At 42.0% G+C, this 13,565-nt stretch overlaps 1 protein-coding gene across 1 annotated transcript in view; it reads left to right on the forward strand.

Moving 5' to 3' along the window:
* DCP1A (decapping mRNA 1A) overlaps positions 1–13,565 on the forward strand; it is a 58,251-nt gene that overhangs the window by 24,613 nt on the left and 20,073 nt on the right. The window contains exons 4-6 of the mRNA XM_017851893.1: positions 2,327–2,393; positions 9,307–9,445; positions 11,342–11,455. Of these exons, the coding sequence (XP_017707382.1) occupies positions 2,327–2,393; positions 9,307–9,445; positions 11,342–11,455 (320 nt within the window). The remainder of the gene's footprint in view (positions 1–2,326; positions 2,394–9,306; positions 9,446–11,341; positions 11,456–13,565) is intronic.

Consider the following 13,565-nt stretch of genomic DNA (forward strand, 5'->3'; position numbering starts at 1 on the left):
TGAAACAAATAATTGATCATTAAAATAACTTTTAATAGCAGTGGTTTTCTAAATCGATATATACTGATAATATATTTATAGAATTCAAATAATAGTTATAAAAATGATTTTTTGATTTATTTAAAATCTCTTGTGCTAGCACTTCTATTTCCTATATTCTATAGCACCCTCTTAATGTGCCTTTTAATTTAATTGTGTATTCTTTTATGTGTCACTTTAATCATCAAGCATAACTAAGCTCACTAACTTTGTTTCTATAAAAAAATGTAATGTTATTTCAATGCAATGAGATGTAAGCAATGAAAATGTAGTAACAAGATAACTGGTCTAGGATTGAGAAGACACAAGTTTGTTTTTTGGGTTTGTTTGTTTTGAGACAGAGTTTCGCTCTTGTTGCCCAGGCTGGAGTGTAGTGGTGCCATCTCAGTTCACTGCAGCCTCCGCTTTCCGGGTTCAAGCAATTCTCCTGTCTCCGCTTCCCGAGTAGCTGGGATTACAGGCATGTGCCACCATGCCCAGCTAATTTTGTATTTTTAGTAGAGACAGGGTTTCACCATGTTGTCCAGCTGGTCTTGAACTCCTGACCTCAGGTGGTTTGCCCGTCTTGACCTCCCAAAGTGCTGGGATTATAGGCGTGAGCCACCACGCCTGGCCTGACCCAAGTTTTACTTACAGCTCTGAGACTGACTTTTTTCTCTCATTTGTTAATAAGTTACTTAGTCTCTCCGTTAACCCGTATTCCCATCCATAAAAATGCAAAATGAAACTTCCAATTAAACCGAGTAGCATAGACTTCTCTCTGCCTGCCACTTACAACTATAAAACCTGGAAATGACACAACAGACAATCTGGAGAACTGTGAAAGGTAGAAGGAGGACGATCTGGTCAGGAACCCAGAACTGGTGGAACAGCAGCAGGAAAGTGTCTTACAAACCCCTACCCAACATAAGAAGGGGGCCTGGGCCTGGTGTTTCTTGACCTTCAGCCTAGCAATAGAAGGTGGCCCGGGCAGGCTCATTCCTCTCCTAGACTGAACGAGAGTCCTGCCGGCAATACTAGGCCAGCCCAGCAAAACTGGCAAGGATTGGAAGCCCCACTAATGATAATTGGCCACCAGGTGACTTCTGCATCTCCCTTCCATGAAGGCGGTGGAGATCTGTCTGTTCTTTTCAATTGCATGTGAAGGTGCAATTATTTCAAAATAAAAAGTTGTAATGTTTCTTTAAAAAAGGCATGATACCTGCCATTTCTGTGCTAGGGAATCATTGTAAGTATTTAAGGAGGTGCAAAGTGTGCTGAGCTGTGAGTGTCATCATATGGGCACACATGGTAGCAATGGGTCTTATCCATCCATGTGTCTGTTTCAGCATGTATGTTCAGTATTTCTACTCTACCTTATCCAAAGAGCATTTATAGTAGCTTTTATATATTATAATCTTTAATAAAGTTCATTTATCTTGCAGTAAATTTTTTTAGGGCTTTCTTTGAACTGAGCACCATATTGGAAATAAAAAGAGTGGGATAAGAAGTGCCATAGACGGAGCTCAGTCCGTTTCACATGTAAACAGTCAGTCATAGGATGGATATAGAGCTGGCATTTGTTTTGAAAGCTTTTTGTTGTAACAATTTTAGTATCTTTTTTTTTTTTTTTTTTTTTTTTTTTTTTTTTTTTTTAATGGAGTCTCACTCTGTTGCCCAGGCTGGAGTACAGTGGCATGATCTCGACTCACTGCAACCTCTGCCTCCCGGGCCCAAGCGATTCTCCTGCCTCAGCCTCCCGAGTAGCTGGGATTACAGGCACGCCACCACAGCCGGCTAATTTTTGTATTTTTAGTAGAAATGGGTTTCACCATGTTGGCCAGGCTGGTCTTGAACTCCTGACCTCAAGTGATCCGCCCACCTCGGCCTCCCAAAGTGTTGGGATTACAGGTGTGAACCACCACGCCCAGCAACAATTTTAATATCAATTTAGAATGCATCTTAGAATCAATATGATTCTTAGTTTAATTGGAAGCCTTTTTCTTGAAAGCTTGATAGCACATAACTAATGGTTGCATCTTACGCTTTGTAACGTCTTAGGTTCACTGAGATCTGGTGATAATGTCTAAAACTATTTTGTGTAATTTTTATCTGAATGTTTTACCTGTCCTGATTTTATTAAACAGCATTTGGGGAGGAGATACTTGTTTTCTTTAGATTGACTATTAACAATTTGAGGGTCTGATGGTATATTTAGTGACATTCCATGTTGATAATATATTATTTACGTATACCCAAATATTGAAACCTCATTTCCTCTTATCTTTTTTTCCCTTTGTTTTTCAAGTGTCGATATATAGTATCTGGTTTTACGACAAGAATGACTGTCACCGCATAGCAAAACTCATGGCTGAGTAAGTATATTACTCCATAAATTTAACTGATGGTATGTGAGAAATGAAGAATAATCCCCTTCCACTTCTCTTTGTAAGTCTACCAACTCATGTATTTCCCCAATTTCTTTTACTGCCAAAACTTGGAAAAGGCCAAAAGCTTTAAAATATATGTAATTATTATCTTACTCCTCCCAGTGTGCATTTCAGTTTCCTTTCAGTCTTCTTTTTGTGTATTTTAAGTACATATGTGTGATTGTTTTTTACAAAAATAGGATCATACTGTATATACTGCTTTTCTTATGAACAGCATTTTTCCAAGGCATTAAATCTTTCTCTGTAGTATTTGTGACAGCTGCATTGTATCCAGCTCTATAGACAGATCATTATTTAACCAGAACCTTACTGTTGGACCTGTAGGTTAGGGCTGCCAAACTGCCTGGCTCCAGAGGATATCTGCATCAGGTGTACAGCCTGACCATATACAGTGGCTCTGATTTAGGTTCTGTCCAGATTTCCACTGTAACAAGTGATACCATATGTGATAGCCTGATAGAGAACTCTCACACACGTCTGTGTTTAGTTCTTTTAAGTGAACTTGTGTTTGACACAGACTCTAGGCTTAGCAGGCCCCAATCCACTCATGGGTTGTGTTCCAGAAGATTTTTTGTAACTCAGAATCTTGAAATTTAGAAAATTATTTTCCTTGAGTTAATGTTCTAAAGGACAGTTCATTGTCCTCTCTCAAGCTAGCCTGTAGAAGCCAGCCCTTGTGTGACCTGTCCGTATTGCTGGACTGCCATTCTGGATTCTGGAAGCCCACGACATGGGGCTGCAGGGTGCCTGAGGGACTACAGAGCTCTGGGCAAAATGCTATAATAGGTAGACGGTGTGCTCTGGTGCACTTCTGCTTTTTTTCAGTTTTTGCCTGAATCTTCTCAGAAATGTGGACCTCTCTCCCTGCTCCGCCATCCCCATCTGTCAAATTAAAATTCCCTTTGCTCTCTTGCAGTTTTCAATCTACACGTTTTAAAGAAAATAATCTTAAATTTTTTAGCAGTCTAATCTTATTTTATTTTTATTTTATTTTACTTTATTTGGTTTTTTCTTTAGACAGAGTCTCGCTTTGTCACGCAGGCTGGAGTGCAGTGGCGCAGTCACAGCTCAGTGCAGCCTCAAACTCCTGGGATCAAGTGATCCTTCCATCTCAGCCTCCCAAGTAGCTGGGACTACAGGCATGCACCACCACTATCAGCTAATTTTTTGGGATGTGGGTAGAGACAGGGTCTCACTATGTTGCCCAAACTGGTCTTAAAGTCTTAGGCTCAAGCAATCCTCCAAAGTACTGGGATTATAGGCGTGAGCCACCGTGCCAAGCCAACAGCCTAATTTTAAACTCATGAAAGTATATATAAGTAATTAACCCAGAACCTCAGTTCAGGGTATATTTACATTGTAAAGAAGGCAGACATAGCTAAGGCCAGGTTATGATCTAAGACTACCAACATGTCCTGATCGGAAGTTATCAGCCCCCTGCTTTGTTGCCTGTTCTGGCTGTGAGCTTGCAGGGCAGGCTCATGTTTATTACTTGTGTATACCCGGAGGGCATCATTAATTTTTTTTTTCTTTTGAAATGGGATGTTGCCATATTGCCCAGGCTAGTCTCAAACTCCTGGGCTTAAGGGATCCTCCTGCCTCAGCCTCCCAAGTAATTGAGACTATAAGCACAAGCCACCATACCCAGCTAAAACCATTTTTCAACAAAGCCATTTATTTGATGATCACTCGTTTTAGCTTTGAAAGTGACAGCAAAGGCAGCTTACTTGTGGTTACTTAGACACAGGGTTGGGCCGGGCACGGTGGCTCACGCCTGTAATCCCAGCACTTTGGGAGGCCGAGGCAGGCGGATCACGAGGTCAGGAGATCGAGACCATCCTGGCTAACACGGTGAAACCCCGTCTCTACTAAAATACAAAAAATTAGCCGGGCGCGGTGGCGGGCGCCTGTAGTCCCAGTTACTCAGGAGGCTGAGGCCGGAGAATGGCGTGAACCTGGGAGGCAGAGCTTACAGTGAGCCGAGATTGCGCCACTGTACTCCAGCCTGGGCGACAGAGCAAGATTCCATCTCAAAAAACAAACAAACAAACAAAAAGAAGACACAGGGTTGGCCGGGCGCGGTGGCTCATGCCTGTAATCCTAGCACTTTGGTAGGCTGAGGCGGGCGGATCACTGAGGTCGGGAGTTCGAGACCAGCCTGATCAACATGGAGAAACCCCATCTCTACTAAAAACACAAAATTAGCCGGGTGTGGTGGTGCATGCCTGTAATCCCAGCTACTCAGGAGGCTGAGGCAGGAGAATCATTTGAACCCAGGAGGTGGAGGTTGCAGTGAGCCAGGATCACACCACTGCACTCCAGCCTGGGCAACAAGAGTGAAACTTTGTCTCAAAAAAACAAAAACAACAACAATAGCAGCAAAAGAAGACACAGGGTTGTTGATTTATGGTTATCTAGAAATCCAGAATTTTTTCTAAACTTTGGAATATATTAATATATAAACACTTTCTCCTACAGAATGAGCATTTGGGCCCCGAGTGAAACGATCTGGGTCTTTTAGCTCTAACAACTATTGAAAGGAAACCATTTATCTATCAGGGCAAGTATTACCCCTATTGCAAGATTTCAAATGGTAAATGAAGCTGAAGACTGAAGGCCTTTCTAAAAATATTTTATTGAACCCAGAAATAGGATGAGGATGAGGAGTAGAAATGGGAAGCTGGAAGGGAAAAGAAGAGCATTGGGACTTCTTTCACCAGAAATGCCCGAAAAGGGACAATTGCTTAAATTTTCAGCTTGTTTGACTAGAATCAGGTGTGTTACTAAAAGTGCTTTGAGCCTGGGCACAGTGGCTCGTGCCTGTAGTCCCAGCACTTTGGGAGGTGAAGGCAGGGAGGATTGCTTGAGGCCAGGAGTTCAAGACCATCCTGGCCTGAGAATAGCAAGACTCATCTCTGTTTAATAATTAAAAAAAAAAGGAAGAAGAAAAGAAAGTGATTAGAGAGGCCAGGCGCAGTGGTGTATACCTGTCATTTCAGCTATAACACTTATGAGGCTCAGGTGGGCAGATCACTTGGGCCCCAGGAGTTCAAGATCAACCTGGGCAACAACATAGTGCGATCCCATCTCAAAAAAAAAAAAAATAGTGATTCGAGAATACCATGGTGAAACTGTTGATAATGAGTTTTAAGTGTCTGGCCTATTTATGGCTGAAGAGAATACTGTATGTTACCCTTAACTTTGTGATAAATGCCTTTCTGGTCACCAAAACTAAAGAAGACTATCTGTCTTTGTTCTAAATCTGCCTGCATAAGCCTGTTTGTTACATTTTTTTATTGTCATTTGCTACATATTTGACAGTATCACCTCTACTAACCCAAAATACTAGTACAGTTCTTGTTAGTATATTGTACATATAAATAAATGTGTCCATCAGTGCCCATTCTTTTAAATACAATTCTTCCCATCACTGTTGACAGCCACAATATAATAAAGATCCTCCAAGTAAAAAACTGATTTACTCCAAACAATGTTTATAAAAATGAGAAACTATATAGGAAAATGAGTGAACTTCTAGACCTATATCATCTAAATTTGGATATTCTCTGGTCAGTGGTGGCAGAGTTGAAAACCCACTAAACTTAGAAGATGTTGACTCTCCTAAAGAGGAAATCCAGTCTGCCAGAAACTCTTTTTTTTTTTTAAGACAGAGGCTTGCTCTGTCACCCAGGAGTGCAGTGGTGTGATCTCGGTTCACTGCAGCCTCTGCCCCGCCGGGTTCAAGCAGTTCTCCTGCCTCAGCCTCCTGAGTAGCTGGGATTACGAGCGCCTGCCACCGCACCCAGCTAATTTTTGTATTTTTAGTAGAGATGGGGTTTCAACATCTTGGCCAGGCTGACCTTGAACTCCTGACCTCATGATCTACCCACCTTGACCTCCCAAAGTGCTGGGATTACAGGCATGAGCCACCACACCCGGCCTCAGAAACTCTTTTTAACAATAAAATGTTGTTTGAATGTTTGGCCACATAGACTGTGTAAACTTTGGAGAACTCATGGAAGTAAGCTTTATTCCTGATCTTACAGACATCTTAGGAGTAGGTTTTGGTGTTTGAAAGGAAAGGAGAACGGCATGGGTGCTATTCATAAAGTTTGGTTAGAAGAGGCCTTAGAGTCCAAGCCTCATTTATGTGAGAGTCCCTTCCATACCACCCCTGACAGCTTCTGCTTTCAGCAGTGGTGAGCTTTATAAAATTACCTGTTCTGGCTGGGCACAGTGGCTCATGCCTGTAATCCCAGCACTTTGAGAGGCTGAGGTGGTCGGATCACTTGAGATCAGGAGTTCAAGACCAGCCTGGTCAACATGGCGAAACCCTGCCTTTACTAAAAACACAAAAATTAGCCAGGCATGGTAGTGCACACCTGTAATCCCAGCTACTAGGGAGGCTTTGGCATGAGAAAAGAAAAGAAATATTCTTCTTTTAAACCAAAATAATCACAGAATCACAGATCCTAGTCTGGGTCAGGGAAAAGTTAAATACCAGCATGGCCAAGTCAGGCAACATGTCAGGAAGTAGGTGGAAAACAGGCTGTGTGACAGATCCTTTATGAAGATGGATTCAGGCTGATGTGACCTATATCTAAGCATTAAATAAACAGTTCATATTTGGTCTTATTCTCATATCCCATACCAGTCTTTCAGTCTACCATGAAATTCATGATTCTACATTTGTTTTAGAAGTAATAGTCTTATGAAGAGCTATAAAAATCTAGATAGAGAAACTATCTAGATAAGGTAACTAACCTTAAAGCCACATTTTCCAAACAGGAATTCTGCCTCAGAGGAAAATTCTATAATCAAATAAAATTTGAGAATATCTATAGGCCTGCCCTTGGAGAATCACAATAAATTTTTGCGTGCTTAAAATCAACTGGCCAGGTGTGGTGGCTCATGTCTATAATCCCGGCACTTTGGGAAGCTGAGGTGGGAGGATTGCTTGAGGCCAGGAGTTTGAGACCAGCCTGGGCAACATGATGAGACCTTGTCTGTACAATAAAAAAATAAGTAAAACAAACAGAAATTCAGTGGGTGGGTTGTGGTAGTTCATGCCTTTAATCCCAGTATTTTGGGAGGCTGAGGCAGGAAGATCACTTGAGACTAGGAGTTTTGAGACCAGCCTGGGCAACATATCAAACCCCATCTCTACAAAAATAATAATAAAACTCAAGCACACCAACATGGCACAAGTATACATATGTAACAAACCTGCACGTTATGCACATGTACCCTAGAACTTAAAGTATTAAAAAAAAAAAAAAAAATTAAAAAAAAAACCTCAAGGATTCTGTTTTCCTTTTTTTTTTAAGTCGGTTTAATATTGTTTAACCCAGTATTTTTAAATAAAAAAGCCATCTCTGTCCACCTCTTCCCCACACTGTAATGAGAGCTCCTGTGGAGGCTGGGTTTTTCGGTTTTTAAAACAAGGGTTTCACTGTATGCCCAGGGCGCTCAAACTGCCTGGCTCAAGTGATCTTCCTGCGCACGCACAAAGTGCTAGGATAAAGGGCATGAGACTGTGCCTGGCCTAAGATGAATCTTTAAAAAAAAAAAAAAAAAAAAAAGTTGCTTTATTAAAATTTTATTATTCGGGCTTGAAAGCTTGAAGAAAAATATAGGAAATAATAAAATATGTATGTGCTTACCACCCAGCTTTCAGTTCCTAACATTTTGCTGTAATTGTTTCAGATCTTTCTATACAAGGGAGAAGGGGATGTTCTTAAAAACTGGAAACCCACTTAGTGTGTGGTTTTTTTGTTTGTTTGTTTGTCTGTTTGTTTGTTTTTGAGTCAGGGTCTCCCTCTGTCACCCAGGCTGGAGTGCAGTGGCGTGATCTCAGCTCATCGCAACCTCTACCTCCCAGACTCAAGCAGTCCTCCCACCTCAGCCTCCCAAATAGCTGGGGCCACAGGCGTGTACCACTACGCCCAGCTAATTTTTGTATTTTTTGTAGAGATGGGGTTTTGCCAAGTTGCCCAGGCTAAGTTGGTGGTTTTTTAAAGGGAGAATAGGGGAAACCTTTTATTTGCTTATGGTGTTATCATTAACTTTTAAGGATTCACCAGGACCTCTATTTTCAAGAAATGACTTTGTCCTTACTAGCCCAGTGTCAATCCAAACTTTCCACAGAGGATTTGTTCAACTATGCAGCCTTCCTGTGTCTTGGTGGCATTGTCCATTTTCAGATTTACTTTAGCAATTAGTTTGACTGATTTTGAAATACTTCAAGGGAAAAAGGGAGATACCTTAGTGGAGTTTTTAATGCATCTCTGCCAGCTCTAGGAAGGAATTCTGTATTTTTATCCTTCTGAAGGGTAAATATTGGCACTATTAATGAGACGGTGAAATGGTAAGTCATATATTCCTGAAATGAGGTAACTGAGGTTCTGTGTTATATATTGCAAGAATAATGTCATTGGCTGGGCGCAGTGGCTCATGACTATGATCCCAGCACTTGGGGAGGCCGAGGGCAGATCATGAGGTCAGGAGATCGAGACCATCCTGGCTAACACAGTGAAACCCTGTCTCTACTAAAAACACAAAAAATTAGCCGGGCGTGGTGGCGGGTACCTATAGTCCCAGCCTACTCAGGAGGCTGAAGCAGGGGAATGACGTGAAGCCAGGAGGCGGAGTTTGCAGTGAGCCGAGATTGCACCACTGCACTCCAGCCTGGGTAACAGTGCGAGACTCCATCTCAAAAAAAAAAAAAAAAGAATAATGTCATCATGTGACACTCTTAGTGTGTCCTTGGAAGATGAACACCAAAAGAAACCTTGGGTCAGATTTTAAGAGGCCTTTCTAAAACCTTGTTCTCCTCTAGTGTGGTAGAAGAGGAGACACGGCGATCCCAGCAAGCTGCTCTGGATAAACAGAGTCCCAGCCAGGCCAATGGCTGCAGCGACCACAGGCCCATCGACATCCTGGAGATGCTGAGCAGAGCCAAGGATGAGTATGAGAGGGTAAGGCTCTCTGAGTACTTGGGTGCTGACCAAGGAAGACCAAAAGGAGAGGAGGAGGTCTGCAGGAAACTATTTTACTAGGGAAGCTGGCCTCCAGGACCAGCAGAAATATAAGTTCAAAAAGAAAGCATGTTAACATGCTCCTGTAATCAGTCCCAGCTACTTGGCAGGCTGAGGAAGGAAGATCACTTGACCCCGGGAGTCAGAGGCTGCAGTGAGCTATGGTTGTGCCACTGCACTCCAGTCTGGGCAACAGTGAGACCCTGTGTCTCTTTTTAAAGGTGTGTCTTACAATTTTAAATCTAAAACATAAGGAAAGAACTCGCTTACCCCAGAGTACTTGTTTTTGGCAGTAAAATTTACAATGCTTTTTTCTACTCCTATAAGATTACTATGGGAGAAGATGGTCTTGGAGTGCAGAAGTTAGCTCGCAGCAGCTAGTTCTGGTAAAGCTTCGTGCCTCTTTACCACTGCCGTTTCTGTTAGGATCCTCAGTGGTCCTAGGAATTTGTGTAGGCTTTAAAAGTATTCTGATAGTCTGTACCACATAATACTAAAAAGTATGCTCATGGTCTGTAATTGGTGGTAGATGCACAACCTTCATTAAGCTTCATTTGAAATTTTACCCAAATGAGAGGCTTTTCTGAAATTCACTGTTTTCTTTCTCTTCTGTTTTGCATTTTAGTTTATAAATTAGCTGATAAAATTCTCTCCCAAAAGTTGAATAAAATGGCAGTTGTCGTACATTAAGTTAATTTATTCAATACCTGCTTATGAACCATCTACTATGTGCAAGCAGTGGGCATTTCATGGTTATGAAACTCTCCTGGAATTTTACTTGGCACCTCAAAGCCCCCACGCTTCGCTGGAGTGAGACAAACTCTCTACTGCTGAACTTTCTTTTAGCGGAATTATACTGTCACCTTACTCTTCACTAAATATTGAATTAAGTGCTTTCCTTTCATGCCTGTTTCATCCTCACCAGAACTTCAAGGAACAAAATGTGAAAAAGCACTGTTTCGCATACAGTTCTGCTGTAATACTAGCTACTAAATTATTAATCGATGATCCTGAAAAAAGCTTCAAATTGGCAAAACGAGTTAAGGTACTGTTGAAAAGATAAAACTAGAGTGAGAGAGAATAGACCTAGTTGCCAGGAGTGGAAGGAGGTCATGATTGCAATAGGACAGCACAAGGGAAATTTTTTTGGATGATTGGAACTGTTTTGTATCCTGATTATGCCTATAGGAACAGAAATAGAATGGTACACCCCTTAAAAATTAATTTCACCATATGTTAGCTTTTACTTAAAATCAGGCCGGTCACGGTGACTTACGCCCCCCATAATCCCAGCACTTTGGGAGGCCGAGGTGGACCGATCACAAGGTCAGGAGTTTGAGACTACCCTGGCCAACGTGGTGAAACCCTGTCTCTACTAAAAATACGAAAAAAAAAACAGCTGGGCATGGTGGCTCACACCTGTAATCCCAGCTACTTGGGAGGCTGAGGCAGGAGAATTGCTTGAACCCAGGAGGCAGAGGTTGTAGCGAGCCAAGATTGCGCCATTGCAGTCCAGCCTGGGCAACAGAGCAAGACTCCGTCTCGGAGAAACAAATAAAGATTAAAAGAATATGTGATAAAGTAATACCATTATCTTTTTCTTAAAAAGGTCATAAAAATTACAGTTGTGGCCAACACTGTTGTCTCAAATTAGGTGCTCATTGTTCTAGAAATTTTATTGCATTTTACTTACATTGGAGTACAGAGCAAACATTTCGAGGTTGGTTTTCTTCTTTTAAAAGTATCATTTCTGATAACCTCAAATGCTGTTTTGTGAGCCAAATAATAGCAATTTTTTTTCACATGATATATATTTTTTCTTTTAACTTTTTAAAGAATCAGATGGGCGACTCAAATATCTCCAGCCCTGGGTTACAGCCAAGCACTCAGCTCTCCAATCTGGGAAGCACCGAGACTCTAGAAGAAACGCCTTCTGGGTCACAAGATAAGGTTTGTACAGCTAAAGCTCTAGCTTTATCCTAAGTAACAAAGAGTAACGTTTAGTAAGGGTTCTAATGAGTGCAAGTTTGATTTTTCACTTGTGTCAAGGTTCATACGTGCAGCAACATAATGACATCCTCCTGGGTCATTATGATCCGAGTAACTGTTTAATCTGGATTTTGTAGTAGCCTGCTACCTGGTGTCCCATCTTTTGCCCCCTGGTTGCTTCTTATCTATTCTTAACCCAACAGCCAGAGTAATCCTTGTAAAACATAACTCAGATCGTGGCATTCCTCTGCTTAAAACCCTCCAGCAGTGTCCCAGCTCACTCAAATAATAGCCAGGATCATGACAGTGGACCACGAGGCCCTACGTTATCTGGCCCCTCTACCCCAGGCCTCATCTGTCACTGTGCATTGCTCACCTGGCTCCAGTCCCACTGGCTCTCTTGCCTTTTCCCAAATGTACCAGATATGTTCCTGCCTCGGGACAGGCCTTTGCACTTGTTGTTCCCTTGGCCTGTAATACTTTCCTCCCAGATGGGGCTTGCTCCCTTTCCTCCTTCAAGCCTCATGTGTCCTCCATAAGTCAGGCCTTCTCTGACTACCCTATTTAAAATAACCCTTGGCCAGGCGCAGTGGCTCACACCTGTAACACCAGCACTTTGGAAGGTTAAGACAGGCAGATCACTTGAGCCCAAGAGTTTGAAACCAGCCTGGCCAATTGACAAAACTCTGTCTCTACTAAAAATACAAAAATTAGCTGGGTGTGGTGGCACATGCCTGTAAGCCCAGCTACTCAGGAGGCTGTAGCACCAGAATGGCTTGAACCCAGGAGGCAGAAGTTGCAGTGAGCTTAGATTGTACCAGTGCCCTCCAGTCTGGGCAACAAAGTAAGACTCTGTCTGTCTCAAGGAAGAAAAAATAGTAATACCCCTTGGACAGGCACAGTGGCTCTTGTTTATAATCTCAGCACTTTGGGAGGTCAAGGCAGGAGGATCCCTTGAGCCCAGGAGTTAGAGACCAGTCTGGGCAGCATAGTGAGACCCCTTCTCTAGAAACAGATTTTAAAATTAGCCAGATGTGATGTCATGCATCTGTGGTCCCAGCTAATTGGGAGGCTGAGGTAAGAGCCTCGCTTGAGCCCAGGGGGTTTGAGATTGCTATGAGCCTTGATCATACCACTGCACTCCAGCCTGGGTAGCAGAGCAAAGCGCTGTCTCAAAAATTTAATTTAACTTAATTTAATTTGATTTAAAAATAAAATAAAACTGCCGGGCGCAGTGGCTCACGCCTGTAATTCCAGCACTTCAGGAGGCCAACGCAGGCGGATCACCTGAGGTCAGGAGTTCGAGACCAGCCTGGCCAGCATGGTGAAACCCCATCTCTACTAAAAATACAAAATTAGCCCGTGGTAACAGACACCGGTAATTGCAGCTATTCAGGAGGCTGAGGTAGGAGAATCGCTTGAACCCTGGAGCTGGAGGTTGCAGTGAGCTGTGATTGCACTACTGCACTCCAGCCTAGGCGACAGAGCGAGACTCCAGCTCCAAAATAAATAAGTAAATAAATAAAATAAAACAACCCTCCCTCACCTCCATCCTCTTGCTGTACTTTATTTTCTCACTAAGGTTTCTAACCAGCTAACGTGGTTTCTGTTTTTGTTTTTTGTCTGTCTCCTGCCCACCAAAATATAAGCGCCATGTAAAGCAGTTTTGGTTTTTTATTTTGTTTTTAAGCTGTCTCTTAATAGGAAAGAAGGGCAGTTTTATGAGCCTTGTTCATTGCTGTGTCCTTAGCATGTAGCGCTGTAAATATTTGTTGAATTAATTCTCTTTATAACTGATAGTCTGATAAAAGAACAGATACCAAATAAAATCCATAGTTTTTTTTTTTTTTTTTTTGGAAAATCCATAGTTTTTTAAGTAGATTTTTTGTTTTGAGATAATTACAGATTTATATGCAGTTGTAAGAAATAATAATACAGAAAGAGCCTATGTACCCATTACCCATTTTCCCACTGATAACATTTTGCAAAATATAGTGTGATATCATAACCAGGTTATTGACACAATCCACACATCTTGTTCAGATTTCCCTTGTTATTTGTGTGTATATTC

The sequence above is a fragment of the Rhinopithecus bieti genome, unplaced genomic scaffold (assembly GCF_001698545.2).
Source record: "Rhinopithecus bieti isolate Rb0 unplaced genomic scaffold, ASM169854v2 scaffold_33647, whole genome shotgun sequence".
Taxonomy (NCBI): Eukaryota; Metazoa; Chordata; class Mammalia; order Primates; family Cercopithecidae; genus Rhinopithecus; species Rhinopithecus bieti.